This window comes from Acomys minous (assembly GCF_964271855.1).
Source record: "Acomys minous genome assembly, chromosome: 15".
In the NCBI taxonomy this organism is placed as follows: domain Eukaryota; kingdom Metazoa; phylum Chordata; class Mammalia; order Rodentia; family Muridae; genus Acomys; species Acomys minous.
The window spans coordinates 45159330-45174489 of record NC_140497.1 but is presented as its reverse complement, the minus strand read 5'-3'; the positions used below and the strand labels follow the sequence as shown (position 1 = coordinate 45174489).

Below are 15160 nucleotides of genomic sequence, written 5' to 3'. Positions count from 1 at the left end.
GTATAGTCCATGGCTGGTACCAAAGTTTGAGCAGGACCCCTGGGCCTAGATCCGCCCATCATAATGTTCTTCTTGTAAGTTTCTAGGACCCTCTGGATCCTTCTATTTCCCCATTCTCCCATGCTTCTCTCACCTAAAGTCCCAATAGAATGTCCTCCCCTCTGTCTCACTTTTCTTGTAAGTGAAGACTTTCATGGGGCATGCCCCTTTGGGCTAGTGTGCAGTTATAAGTGAGTATATACCACTTGACTCTTTCTGCTTCTGGGTTAGCACACTCATTATGATCATTTCTCGTTCAATCCATTTGTCCACAAATTTCAGGAATTCCTTATTTTTAATAGTTGAGTAGCATTCTATAGTGTAAATGTACCACAGTTTCTTTATCCATTACTCTACTGAGGGACCTATCAGAATGGCTAAGATCAAAAATTCAAGTGATACCACATGCTGGTGAGGATGTGGAGAAAGAGGAATACTCCTTCATTGCTGGTGGGAATACAAACTGCTACCACCACTTTGGGAATCTATATGGCGCTTTCTCATAAAATTGGGAATAGGGATTCCTCAAGACCTAGCTATTCCACTCCTTGGAATATACTCAGAAAATGCTCAACCACACAACAGGGACATATGCTCAACCATTTTCATAGCGGCCTTATTCATAATAGCCAGAACATGGAAACAGTGTTTGTAGAATTCTTAGTGAGGTCACTTGAAGGCTGTTCAATGAGTTTAAGAATTCTGCAAAACATAATCCATGGCCAGATGTTGTGAGACAAAACTTTTGTGATAGAAGAGTAAGGGACTCTGACCAACGGGAACATGGCTCGGGCATATCTTGCCCTTCTCCCCATTCCCTCTGCTTTGTTAAAAACCATTAGACTACTGTAGCCACCAATGTCTATTCCCTTATTTCGCTACTTTCTCCTTCCAAGGTTGACTACTAAGGTCCTGCTATCAAAGTATTGAGTTCCAGCAATCAAATGTCCCCATTGGTTCACCTAGTTAACACACCCAATCAAAATATACCTCTGCATCCTAGCCCATTCAAACATATACCGCCCCTTTTTCTCTTCTTAAAAGTTACATCAAATAGGTCATTTGTTGCTGTTTTTCTGCCTGAGTCAGAAAGCAGCCACTTGAAGTTTTTGACCTGCCTTAACTAAAGCTCTCCCTGTGAAAAACAGGATTTTAGTGTGGTTTATGCCTAATCTGATGTAGGAAAGGGAATCTCTGCTGTGCAGGGGTTGAGAAGAGTCTGCTTCAGAAGCAACACACATTTCTATTAGCCTGAGATAAGGAACTCACGACAGACCAAAGTGCCAATGCCATCAAAGTCCAACTTGGTGAAATAATGTTTTATGGCAGTTACTTATGGGAATATAACTAGGAGGTTACTTATAGGTGCAGAAATGACTCAAAGACAGCTGCATCACTAAAGCTCACTGTTATAAAATATAAAGACCACCATGCAACATATCTGGTATAAAGGAAGCAAATTTATTTGAGGGGGAAGGGAAGTGATGTGAGTTAGATCCCAGAGAAGGGGTAGAGGAGTTAGGGGTCGAGTGAGCCATGAGGGCAGAAATAGACAGAGACAGACAGTGGAAACCGGAAAGATGGAGAAGGAGAGGTAAGAGAGACAAACAGAGGGAGAGAAACTGGGAGAGAGCAAGAGAGAGAGAGAGAAAAGGCTTGTAGGTCCTTTTTAATCCTGCACACACCTGGAGGTTGCCTGGAGCACACCTGGCAGTGGCAGGTGATGATGTCATTGGTTGCCAGGCAACCCTGAAGCAAGCTAGTGAAATTGCCTGTAAACTAATACCCACCCCACAGAGATCACATCTCACAAAAGCTAGAGACCCAGAGCACACTGCACAACCTACAGGCATCTCAAAATGTTGGGGAGTGTCCTGTCCAAGTGACTCAGTTGGCGTAAACTTCTTCCAGGCAGGGGAATAGGGTGAAAGAGGGAGGGAGGGAGGAAAGGGAGGATACAAGTGAAGGGATAACAATTGAGATGTAATTTGAATAAATTAATAAAAATAAAGTAAAACAATCTTCTTTGTAGCTTGGCTTGTCTGGGAGGGACTCAGAGCCATTATTACTTATTCTGGCAGGAAGGGACCCAAGAGAATCTGCTCAGTTTGGGGGACTTCCTGAAGCTGTTTTGAGTTGTTTGCCATCCTGCTGAAGGAAATTCCCTACAGGTTGGAATGTTTCCATCATAGAGGAAGCAGTTGTACAACACCTGCCAGTGTGAAAACTGAGCTGTAATCAAGGCTCTTAAATCAGTGTCTTTTCCCTGAACAAGGTAGATGCCACTGAATGGATGGGAAGACTGTAATATCTCATGTATGTGTGCTTGGAAACAGTGTCTTCTGAGCTGTAATCGAGGCTCTTAAATCAGTGTCTTTTCCCTGAACAAGGTAGATGCCACTGAATGGATGGGAAGACTGTAATATCTCATGGATGTGTGCTTGGAAACAGTGTCTTCCGGATATAACAACTTTGCATCCATGAACTTGTAGCAGCCATGATTTCCTGTGCAAGCTTATCAGAAGATCACGATTTTCCAGCACAGTGGGAGGTAGGGCTCCTGAAGCCCTGTATCTGAGGAGATGTTGATGCTTGATGGCTGCTCTGGCAAAGAAGGTCATTTTTCCTTGTGGGTTATGCCTCTGATAGGTGTGTTGTTTGTTTTCCTGGGGATGGCAGCACACCTGTGCCATATGGGGAGTAATAATCGGACTCAGTTACTTGAGAGGCAGAGGACATGAAGTTGGGTAGGGATCATATGGAACAAAATGGTAGGAGAAGCAAGGGCTGGATATAATGAAAATACATCGAATAAATGTATGAAATTCTCAAAAATAAAAATAAAAACATTTTCAATAGAAACTAAAAGTATCTCTTAATATCCCTTTATAAATTTATAATTTTAAATTATAATAGAACTCTAATTATCTCTTTCAATATTAAATCATATAAAATTCAGCTGAACTATAGGTGTTGGAGTATAACCAGATATATAGCCAATGTTTGTGAGGAAATACCGCACTCCTAAAACTTACAATTAATGAAAAAAAAATCATTTAATGATGAATCTGGAAACAATAGAGAAGTGGCAGAATCATGTTTTTGTGGTCCTTAGCAGAGACAAGCTTAATAAACTCATTCAAAACATATGATGCAAAGTTCTGCAAGTTATTTTACTTTTACAAATATAGAATATAATAATCCTTTAAATCAAAACAGTTAAGAATGAGAATCCATTGTGGGTTTGCAACAGCTTAAACAGAAATATGAGTTCCACAACAATGGTTAAGATTGCAGTCACAATCATAGGAGAGGGGAGTAAGGGGAAAATGGGAGGGAGGGAGGAATGGGAGGAGACAAGGGAGGGGATAACCATTGAGATGCAATATGAATAAATTAATAAAATTAAATTTAAAAAAAGATTACCCCCAGCTCCATCTCACACTTCCCATTAACATACTTTACATACATTGGAGGACAATTTTCAACTCCAACACTAGCAGGTGTGATGGAGGCTCTAAAATTCATATCTGTGTGAGAATTAAAGAAACATTAACCTCCAATTATTAAAGGGTGGCAATGAAAGAACGAATTGTTTTTTTTTCCTTTGCTGGAAAATATAGCAACACATGAAAAGACTTTCCCCCAAGCATAAGTAGTTTCTCAAAATACTTGAAAAGACTAGACAACAAACATTCTCAAACTCTTTTTCAAAAGTGTTAATCCTTGAGTTATTTTTATGTCTTGACCTTAATGGCTATTCTGGAGAAAACACTGGCACAGGGTATCTACCTACAAAAAAAAAGAATATTTCCTCTTAGACTTTGAAGTGATTCCGTCTCATAAAATTACAGGTTTAACAGTTGACAGAAATCCAATTTCCCTTTGCTTCAAAAATTTGCATAGGTAAATTCTATTCAAGCAAATTTACACAAATGTCAATTGTGTAATATCCTGATATCTCAGAAATTATCTTCAACAAGCTCAAAGTTCTTTAAATGATACATATACCCACTAAGGGATTGAGATTGTTTTAAAAAATAAAAAACTTTTACTAACGCCACATCCCAAAAATTTCTTTAAAAAAATCTATAGGAATGATATATTTTTCATTGTCATTCCAAGAAATGGTGACCCAGAGACATTTGTGTGTGTGTGTGTGTGTGTGTGTGTGTGTGTGTGTGAGTTTGTGTGTATGTGTGTATGACAAAGAGAGAGAGGTGACAGAGAGAGAGAGAGAAAGAGAGAGTTCAAATATTCTGAAGTCATATATTTTTATTCATATTCACAGAGAAGTATGTACACATAAGACATACAAAATAAAGACAAACTGACATTGTAGCCCAGTGTTTTATCAAATGCCCACAATTCTAATTAACTTGAAGTAAGCCTTTTACTGTCATAATAGCATAGAATCAAATGAAGAATTATTTATTTCATCAGATTACTAATCATAAACTTAGACAAAGGCTTACTATTTTAATTTCATTCAAAATTACATTTGTCCTTCAACAAAATCATTTTGTTGATTGCATTTTCTATTTCCTGGTCAAGCTAACAAAAGAATTCTTGGTACATCACAATTTTTAAAAATATCAATACGAGTAGGTAAATAAAAGACAACTGAAATAAATAGTTTATCATCATCTGAGTGCAAACTAACACAACACAGAAATAAACCAGGCTGTTGTACCTTGTTATTTATTCAATAGCTATTAATTATGATAATACATTTCACAGTAAATAATGAGAAATCTTGACAGCAGTGCCACAAATTGAATAGAGAAACACATACCTCAACATACGGAGGAATTCAATCTTACTAAGATACAAATATCATTAGATAAACAAAATGTTTATAATGAGATGGTCAATTTTTGAATATAAAAAAACACTGCAAAAAGTACAGAGGCCTCATAAAGCTCAACCAATCTCTTTTTATGTTAATATCTCACATTATTAGGATGTGGCTAGGTTCCGTATCTTTTAAGGCTCCATGAAAGGTTTGGTTGTCATTTCCCCTTAGGTCCTTGTGGCTCTGAAAGAGTCTCAGACATTCCTTGCTGTTAGACATTCCTGGCACTTTTCATGAGCACAGCCTAGGTAACTTTAAATATATTCCTTTATAATGATTTGCTTAAATTTCTTTTCTCTCCCTCTCACAATTTAGATTGAAACGATGGGTTTTGAGGAGGAAGGCTACTAGGGAAAATTATTTTTTCATTATAAAATATTCAGTGTATGTGTTATAAAGTTATTTATTGATATCAGTTAATAGCTGAAAACCTTGGACAATCAAATATAATATCCCATTTGTCCATCATGAAGTTACTCATGCTTTTAGCCTTACTCACTCAGCCACCTCAGGCTGCATGGAATGAGGACTTACCTTCCTCCTGCTCCAGGGTGGAATATTCCTGTGAATCATCTTAATTTCCCTGTGAGTAAATGTGTCTCTTCTCACTCTATTTAGTTATGTAACTGAACCAGTTCTATCCTGTGAAGATGATTTAGTGCCTTTTGTTTCGGGCCTTTGAAAGTTCTATTAGCTGCATTTTTTTTCCTTTGAAAGATCTTTTTCAGTAAAAACATTTGTTTTCATGTTTGGTGTGTTTCTTGCTGAATAGTTAGATAATTCCTTTATGTTTTTAATGTTTTAGTCAGTCTTTGAATTACCCCTTAAGCCAAAAAGTATTTATCTCCATACCAAATAATCTTAAAAATCAAAGATAGGAAACCAGGTATGCCGACTGTAATATAGATCATGCTCCTTGCTCCTTGGTCCTCTCATCTAAAATAGAGAAATGCTTGTGTATAATACCAAGAATCTTCGTCTATTTTCTGATGCTAAAACATAATACTTGAGACTGGTATTTTATAAAAATATGTTTTTGATGGCCATAGACAGTGTTAACTTCCTGTGGCCACAATTCATGGCAGAAAACAAAAGGGTAGGTAGCTATGTCTGCAAAAGACAAAGCATTAAGTGAATCTTACTTTAATGCAGCCTGTTCATGTAGTAATGGTCAACTCTTGCAAGAAATGCTTAGATCTCTTCTAACTTTTAAAGATTTTTATTTGTGGATGTGTATAGGTATGTAGCAACCATATATGTCTGTGCACCATCTGTGTGCAGTATCCTTGGAGGTCAGAAGATAGCAGATACCCTGGCACTGGAGCTGTGAGCTGCTATGTAGGTGTGCTGGGGATTGAACCTGAGTCCTCTGGAAGAGCAACTGCTCATAACCCCTAAGCTGTAGCTTCAGCACATCTTTAATCTCTTTTAATAAGCTAATTTCTTAAAGAACCCACCATCCAACACTGCCTCAATAGTAATAAAATTTTAAAAGCATGTTTCACGGGATGCATAATTTATTAAATCCATAATATTATATATGTGTGCAGGCATGCACATATATGTACAAACATATATACTCACACATTTGTATATACATGTCTGTGCAGATATATACACATATGTTTGTATGTGTCTCTATATGTCTGTTGCTACATTAACCTAAATATTAGCAGATACTTATATTTTGCAATCCAACCAGTAATAGATGAGTAATTCTGGAATCTTCCCAATCTTACATGTGGATTCACACAATCAGCTTGGATAGCCCCATTACCTCACTTACCTCCACTCTCCTAATTTAACAATTTCAGTATATAACATAAAATCATCACTACTGTTAAATTACATTCTTGTGGAATGATTTTTGTCAGCTAGCATATAGAAATAAATATTTGGAGCTACTAGAATAAAGTGCCCTCTTGCTCTACTGTAGTAGGCAATAGAAAGCTGTTCACAGTCCAGACCAAGCGCTAGTAGATGTGCTGTTGCTCCAAGCAAGGATGGTGCCTTTTGCTGTGTCCACCCATGGCAGTAGAATAGGGAACACCACCACACCTTCAGAATATCCTTAGACCCATTCCTGAGGAAGGAGATCCCAAGCCTACTTCATTTTTTCTCAATGTTATTTCTTTCACTTAAATTTTTTATATCTACATTTATATTATTACACATATATACAATAACCTACTTATACCAAGAAGACCATGACACAACCAGGAATTATATTATATAAATGTTACATTCTTAGTGTTTTGGCTATTTGTATTTGACATCTTTGAAGAAAACATATTTCCTATCATGGTGTGTCTAAAATTCTCTTAATAATCAACTTAAAACATCTATCTAGACCTAAACTATTTTAACCCTCAAGCAACTAAGTTTAATTGTAGAACTAAGCCATCTGGTCCTCAAGCCCATCAGAGACTTAGGGAGGAATAAAATTGATTACCTGAGTATAGCAGGAGTGCTGGTTAGTAGCTTTCCACATAAGAAGACAAAAGAGACAGTTTTCTACCTGAACAGTCACCCATTTATAATAGCTGATTTTATTTTGATCGCATTTTGCTCCCATCCAATACGGGTTTGTAAATACAAGGAAAACAAGAATGAGCCACCTAGTGCTGGTGTCTTAGCTTTGGTTTTTGTGTGGCAAAATTCAATATATTGTGAAATTTTTGTATTTTACTCACAGACAGCTGCAGTATTACACTTTATCTGCCCATCCTCTTTATTACTATTCATTAAAAACTGGCAAGCATTGATCTCTTTGTATCATCACCATAGCTTTCCTTTCCCCAAAATGTCAGTTGCCTTTACAAACTAATTTCTTCCACCAAGACATGTGCGTTTAAGACATCTGTTGTGGTGTCATGCTACTCCAGTTCTCTTTATCACCGGATAGTCTCCATCACGTGCAAGTCCAGCTGTGCTTATTTATTCACATTTTGACAGGCATCTTCTTCACTTGTATTTCGGTAAGACAGTGTATAAAAATGTTGTAAATACTTGCCTAAAATATTTTTGTTTTCAAAAAATAATATGTTTTCCAATTAGATAACATTGCAATGGCTGAATAGAATTACATTACTTTTGGATTATAAAAACTCTCAGCTTTATCTTCCAACATGAATATATTCATCCTCATTGTGAATTGAAGGGAAATTTTTTATTATTCTGTTTGATATAAATTAATGCTTTAATGAAGTTTGGATACACAATTAGTATATAAAATGTGAATGATGAATTTCATGTATCTTATATCCCTTTCACACATCTTTTGTGATACCTGTGTTCATACCATTTGCCTATTTTTGAAACTGAACCATTTTCTAATTGTTAAACTTCAAGCTTTCTTGAAGTTAAACTTCAAGCAGGTGTTTCTTGTGTGTGTACATTGACAACATTTACTCCAGTTTATTGGACTTCTTTTAATTCTTCTCATATAGTCTCTTGTGAAGGACATACCTTTAACTTTACTGAATACTTAGTAACTATTAATTTTCTTTCTCAATTTCTCCTTTTGTTTGTGAAAGTTCATTGTCAAATCTAAGGTTCTAAATACCTTCATTATAATACTTTATAATTATAAGTTATAAATAATTTCATTTAAGAAATTTAATCGAGTTTTATGTTGTATATTTAGGTTTTTTATTCTCTTTGGTTTAAAGTTTGTAAAACATGTGAACTTAGGTCTAGGTGTTCATACTGTCTCATCATGCTGCCTATAGACATGAATTTACTATAAAGGCTCTTTTTCCACTGAATTGTCTTTGCTCGCCTGACAAAGAGCGCATTATTTTGAACATTTTCATCCTAGACATACTATTCCATTAATATAAATATGTTTTCTTTTCACAAATTTATGATTTTGATAATTTTAGCATTTTTAACTTGAAAACTGGGTGCTGTGATTTCTTCAACTTTGTTCTTAAATGTCAGTGATGTCTATTCAAAATTTTGTTTTGTTTTGATGTCCCATACCAATATAATCTGTTTAGATCTACCTGTTCTACTTTTAATTATTTTGGACTTATGTAATGGATCAGCTCTTAAAACAAAGTTACTGGAGCTTTCAGCTGAAATGGGTGATATGTGTATGCCATGAAATTATTTAACTTTTTAAATAGCGTATAGTGATTCTCTGCTGTTCAATAACTACATTAGAATTGCTTCTTTCCTTGGCTGTTTAAACACCCAGCATTATATAGCATCATTTTTTTTTTACCTGATACACTTCCTTCTCCTAAAATCTGATTTGTCTGAAATTAAATTAGGTAACAGTTATTAGGTAATAAACTCTTTTATTAGGATTAGTATGGATTATCTATTTTTGTTAGAATTTTGTCTGAATGTTTCTGAAGAATATGTCACTAAATCTGGCGTTCTATTCAACTGAGTTCAGTATTCTCCTCTGGGTTCTTCTTGCTTCACGTTTACAGCAAATGGTCTTCTTCTTACCATCTTCTTACTAATGCAATGCTACTTCCTGCCACACCCACTTTAATCACTTTTAGGACCTACTTTTCATATTTGGCTTTCTAAAGTTTGACCCCAACAGACTTATATTTAGCACTGTTTGTTTGGGTCTATTAGATTATAGGTTTGGTGCCTCCAATTTTAATTTTAAAAACCCGCAATGATGTTTACTCCGTATATTTCCCCTCTCACAATTTTTGCATAGTACTTCTCGTTATTTTATCTCTTTTTACCATTGTCTGGAGACTTCTTATTGGCATATCTATATGCACATTAATTCTCTTCTCAGTAATACCAAATGTATTGATGAGGTTATCAAAATGAATTTTCAGTTGTCATTATTCTATTGTACTTCTCTCATCTCTTCTATTTCTTCCTCAATAGTATCCATCTTTATTTTCATTCCTCACCTTTTCTGGTCTACTATTGTTTACTTCTCTATTTACAAATAAATTGGTTATTTTAATTTACTACTCAGTAGTTCTAAAACTCGATTCTTGTGGGGCTCTGCCGTAAAGGTTGAAGTCTGGTATAGACAGATAGACAAAGGAGCTTAGTCTATTACGATGGACTCTGTTTTTCAGTGGGCTTCTCTCGTTACCTTATCTGGGAAACCTCGGGTCTTATAAGGAGCATCACATAACCCTCAGGGAAGATTCTTGATAGAACCTGTTCAGCAAGGACCTGATGATTCCTGAAAAAAAAAACCCCACCCTATGTTAAGGAGATTCTAGCCTTCAGCAAAGACCATTTAATCATTTCTATTTCTCTTGTGAGACTAGGAACCTAACCTAATGCCTGGGTCTTGCCTTAAAATGGTGTAGACATTCCTGAGAGAAATAAGATATTTGATCTTGAGGTCTGTCTGTTTGTCGTCTGGAAGCAGGAAACACCTGGACTGACCTGCTAGAAGCCGCCATCTGGTCCATCAGATGCTGAATGACACGTTATGACAGGTTGTTTTACATTACTTTGTTTTTCTCTAAATATTATGTGGTAATGTTTGGGTTTTTTTTCCTTGCTTGATTTTTAGAATGTCTTGTAAATTTTTTAGTTGAACGACAAGTAAAATCAATCAGAGAATAGGAAATCATATAAATAGGGCTCCAGCATAAAAACATTGTATTAATATGAGAACGAGTCTTTGTTTAACACTTATAACTCCTCCTAGACTGTAACCTGGCCCCCTGGATGAATGCAGAGCTTTAATTTCCCACCACATCTCTGCATTGATCTTGACTGTCTATTTGGAATTCTCCAAAGACACTTCATTTCACATTGCATATTTCTTTCAGTGATTTCACTTATTGTACAGTATTACTATACCAGAGTTGTGTTGATCTCATATTTGGGGATATGGAGAGTATTGTATAACTTTGTGGGTTAAACTGAGCCTTTTGGTGGTCTTTGTCCTCAGAATGGGATCCCTATCAGGAGTCTCTGAGGGCCTTCTCTCCCAACAGCGTGGTCCTTAGTTGAGATAGGAAATGTAGAAAAGACAAAAACCATCAGGAAAATGTACTTTCCCCAGTTGGAATAAAGCACTAAGTCTCTTCAATTATAAGTTGGTCTTTGTTAATGGAGGCACCTCTAGGTATGTTTCACTAAAGTCATTGTGTATTCCTCTATCTTCCCCCAAAACGGGCCTTTCTTGCATCTTTATTGTTATGGTTTTGTTTGATCCTTTGGGTACATAAAACTCAGGAAGCTAAAGTTCTAGTTCTAGCTTTTTCCTCCTCTTATATTAGTCCACACCCAGGCCCGGCCAGTTCAAAAGGCTGTCCTGCAAGTGTCCTCTATCCCCACAGAAACATTACATGAGATCTGGCTCTAATGTAAAAGATCTTGCCTCTTGCTCTTCAGATTTTCATATATATACGTGTGTGTGTGTGTGTGTGTGTGTGTGTGTGTGTGTGTGTGTGTGTGGTAGGGCAACAGGAGTTTCCATGAAACTTCACTCCTCCATTAAAATGAATTTCTAATTTTCCCAATTTTTTTCTTTTTGCAAAGATAAATCTGACAACTTTTAAACTATTTACAGGCTGAGGCCTGTTTTAGCTTCTTCCTATGTTATAATGCTGATTACAATGATGATAACAATAATAGTGGTACAAATATGGTAAAATATTGGAAGCATAAATCCTTCTCTCACAACGGAGTAGGACATGTTTGTCTTCTCTTTGAGAAGTAAACACTAAAATGTGTGTTCTTTAACGGTAATAACTTTGCTTCCCAAAAGAAACTATATCACCCATTCCCTTCAGATACTTGAAATGGTAAAATAAGATATATGAAAGAGTTTAACTCATTTGGTGTTTACATCTTATTTGGATCACTTTGCATTCTGAAAGCATGATATATCAGAATAAGCAAATATGCCATGGCCATTTACTCTTATAGCTTGTAGATAAAAGGATAACCCTTGGATAATAAAAAATGTTTTATGCCTCTGTAACTAAGCTATTAATTATAGACATTATTCTGTTTAATGTGGTAATACACTTTTCTACATTCAATGTCTATTGGAAAATATCTCAAGTCAAAACACATTTTATTGGTCTTACAAAAATACTGGCAGTAGACTACAACTCACACAAATTACCTAACACAAAGCCTATTTTACAATAATGTTTGAGTATCTTGTGTAGCTTATTGATTATTTTATTATACTTTGAAAATTGTAAGATATTCATCATAAATAAAGGACTAGTATTAATAACATTGATAATTTTTAAAAACACTGAATGCCATAAAGAAGAACAAAATGCATTGTTTTGTATTTGTCACCTGTAACAAAAATGATGGATACTGTGTCACAAAACCGAATAGTGATCAATCGCTTTCAAAATTCAATGTCATTCAATATAATATCGAAGTTCTATAATGTTGAGTGTTTTAAATTTAGTTTCCATTAAAAACTTTAAGATGAAAACTATGATTAAATTAATTGCAATTGCTTTCCCGTAAGTAAATTATGTTCAGATACAGAGTCGATACCAGTAAAACACAATGATCTATTGTCTTTCATGTCTACAATTTGTTCAACAAGAAACTCTACATTAAAAGCTTAGAAAATATCTTTGTTGGTCGTTGAAATATTTAGCTTTGAAAGTCATGGTCCAAAACCCTTTTTAGGTTTAGATTTTAAGTGCTATTTCTTATACTTGTCAAAGCTTGACAATTTATCATTTGGTATTTAAAGAAGCGGAGATTATTGCCCTCCATGAATACTGTAGAAAATAGTATATTTATGCAGGTTTGCCAATAGTATTATAAATCAGCCTTATTGTATATGGATTATATTGGTCCTTGATAAGTGACTGATGTGCTGTATAAGAACAGGTTTATGGCTTAACTACAGTGCCGTGTGTATTTTTTGAAGTGAAAGTTTAAAGAGAAAATATTACTAAATATTACTGCTCATTCCTGTAATACATGTAATTATCTACTTGGCATTCTGTCTTCTTAGTCTTATTAAAATTAAATTAATCCTGCCTCAGACAACAGAACTCTCTCCTTCCACAATACTTTAAAGTATGAAAAAGCTCATTGAAGGTAATTTTATATAAACAGCAATTTATTTTTAATATTGCCTTTATTTAATATGAATTAATTTGTTTTGTTTTGTTTGGTTTGGTTTAATTGCTGATAAATTCTAAGGATAAAAAGCAATATTAACCACACAACACACGGTTACTTTGTATTAGTTGAGAGAATGCCTCCTTCTGTTGAAATATACTGTCTCCCAGAGAATTCTTTTGTTTGGGTCTCAGTTGTGTCTTTAGTACAAGAGTAGACATTTGGTGGATGCCATTAGACTGACAAGTTAAATGGTGAATTTTTAAAATATACCAGTTTTTCACTGTTGGTAGTGGAACAGATGAGCCTTGTGGCAAATAATTAGAGCACTCCAGAGACTAAGACGGATGAATTAGGAGTTGGAAGGCAGCTTGGGCTACAGAGATAGAAACTGTCTTCAGTATACACATATGCAAATATTCATATATACATATGAATATATAATTTAATATTGGTAATAAAAGCAGAACATGGCATAATGGTTGATTCATGAATGATCTATTAATGCAATACAGTCCTGAAAAATTTTTTTAAAAATCAATGTTTGTTAAATTTCTGGTGATTTATAATGTGTATTTTTTCCCACTAAATTTCCCAAAGATGAATGTACTTTCAACACTAGCTCAGCTATTATAACAGATAAGCCAGAGAGCATATTTGTGAGCACTTTCAACATGAAATTTCCACGTTTCACTTGTATTCATTCTTCCCTTTAGTCAAAAACATGCCATCAATCTACAAGTCATTTAAAATTCTCACAAAACCGAGAGCAGAAGACATCACTGGAGATGGAGCTAAGATCACAGCTATATCTGCACACTTGGCAGTAGTGATAATGGTGACGTTAACTTTCACGACAACGGCAATCGGAGGCAAAGCATCTTCTAAAGGGACATTTTAGAGCTATAAAAGATAATATGCGCACACTGTGCACATTTCTTAGTTGTAAGCTAACTTCATTAGCATGGGTGTCACTGAATCTATTTTTTATCACACTGCTTATTTTGTTAGTACCTATATAGAACTCTTTGTGGCATACAAATCGGAAGACCTGCCACTCTTTTCTTTCTTGGTTTCTTTGTCATAGTCATGCCTACCACAACAAAAGGTCATTGCTTTTTCTTTCTAATCCTCCTTTCATCTTTCTGTGTTGTATGTTTCCCTTTCGACTTAGCACAGAGTAATAAGAACATAGACTGGCAGTTTAATTTAATATTGATTCTGGAGAACACCTGAGGATGCTATGTTTTTCCTGACGAATTGATAGGGTGGAGTTCTAGAGGCACCACATGATGTCCTTCTGAAGAAAAATTTAGGAGGTCATGAATCCCAAGCTTAATACCCCAGAAAACTGCAAGTGTGTGGATCCGCCATCAAGAGGGGGACAGGTGATTCCTGAAGGTTAATATGATATGTTTCTTTTAAACATAATATTTTATCTCTTTTATATTTCCTCAGTTATGGTCTTAAGTTTCACACTAATTTTTCCCTTTCTTCTTTTCTCTTTCTTTTTTCTTCTCTTTACATTTTCTCTCAGGAATTGCAAAGAAAATACATAGATGTTGGGGAAATTTCTCAGTCTTCCTGTCATCTTTGTGAGATGCCGAGCTCCTCAGTATTCTTTCAAGGTATGCCCTGCAGAGCAGTCAGGTTGGGAGGGCTTTCTGCTGGTCAATGGGTTTTCACTGCTACAAATGAAAATACAAATCACACAGATTTTGAGGGTCAGCAGCACAACTCTTCTATAGCAGATACAGACTTGCAACAGGACTGTGGCCCCTGGATAAAGATTGTAGCTGAGTCCTTAACCCTTCTCAAACGAGGAAAAACTTTATTATGCACTTTGAGGCAAATTCTTCTCCTTTCTAAGTTTGTTTCTATTTAAAATATTTTCATAGCCTATATTTTGATCATATTCTTTCCTTTTCTCCAACATCTTCAAATGTCAGGGATTTTTTTTTTAATTTTAATCACCAATAAGTTGAATTTAATCAATGGTCTTATTGTGAGAATCCCTTGCTGCAGACCTCTTTAGTTGCTTCCAGAAACTTCTGTTATCTGACAACTCATTCTGCTCATGGTAGTGCACTTAGGAAGTGATCATTTAGAATATATAAGGGGAATTAATGTAAGCTTTCTTTTTCTTTTTCAGCTTTCCTAACATGAAGTCAGCTTTGGAAAAATTTCACAAACATCCCAAGAAATCAT

The 15160-nt window shown here is 35.4% G+C and overlaps 1 protein-coding gene across 3 annotated transcripts in view; it reads left to right on the top strand.

The window, feature by feature from the left end:
- Window positions 1-15160, top strand: part of GALNTL6 (polypeptide N-acetylgalactosaminyltransferase like 6) — a 1047269-nt gene that overhangs the window by 340475 nt on the left and 691634 nt on the right. Inside the window, exon 2 of one of the 3 annotated variants that reach the window (XM_084760045.1) lies at window positions 14490-14580. The exons of the other annotated variants lie outside the window; for them this stretch is intronic. Within the exon in view, the coding sequence (XP_084616171.1) occupies window positions 14512-14580 (69 nt within the window). The 5' untranslated portion in view covers window positions 14490-14511. The remainder of the gene's footprint in view (window positions 1-14489; window positions 14581-15160) is intronic. 3 annotated transcript variants of the gene reach the window in all.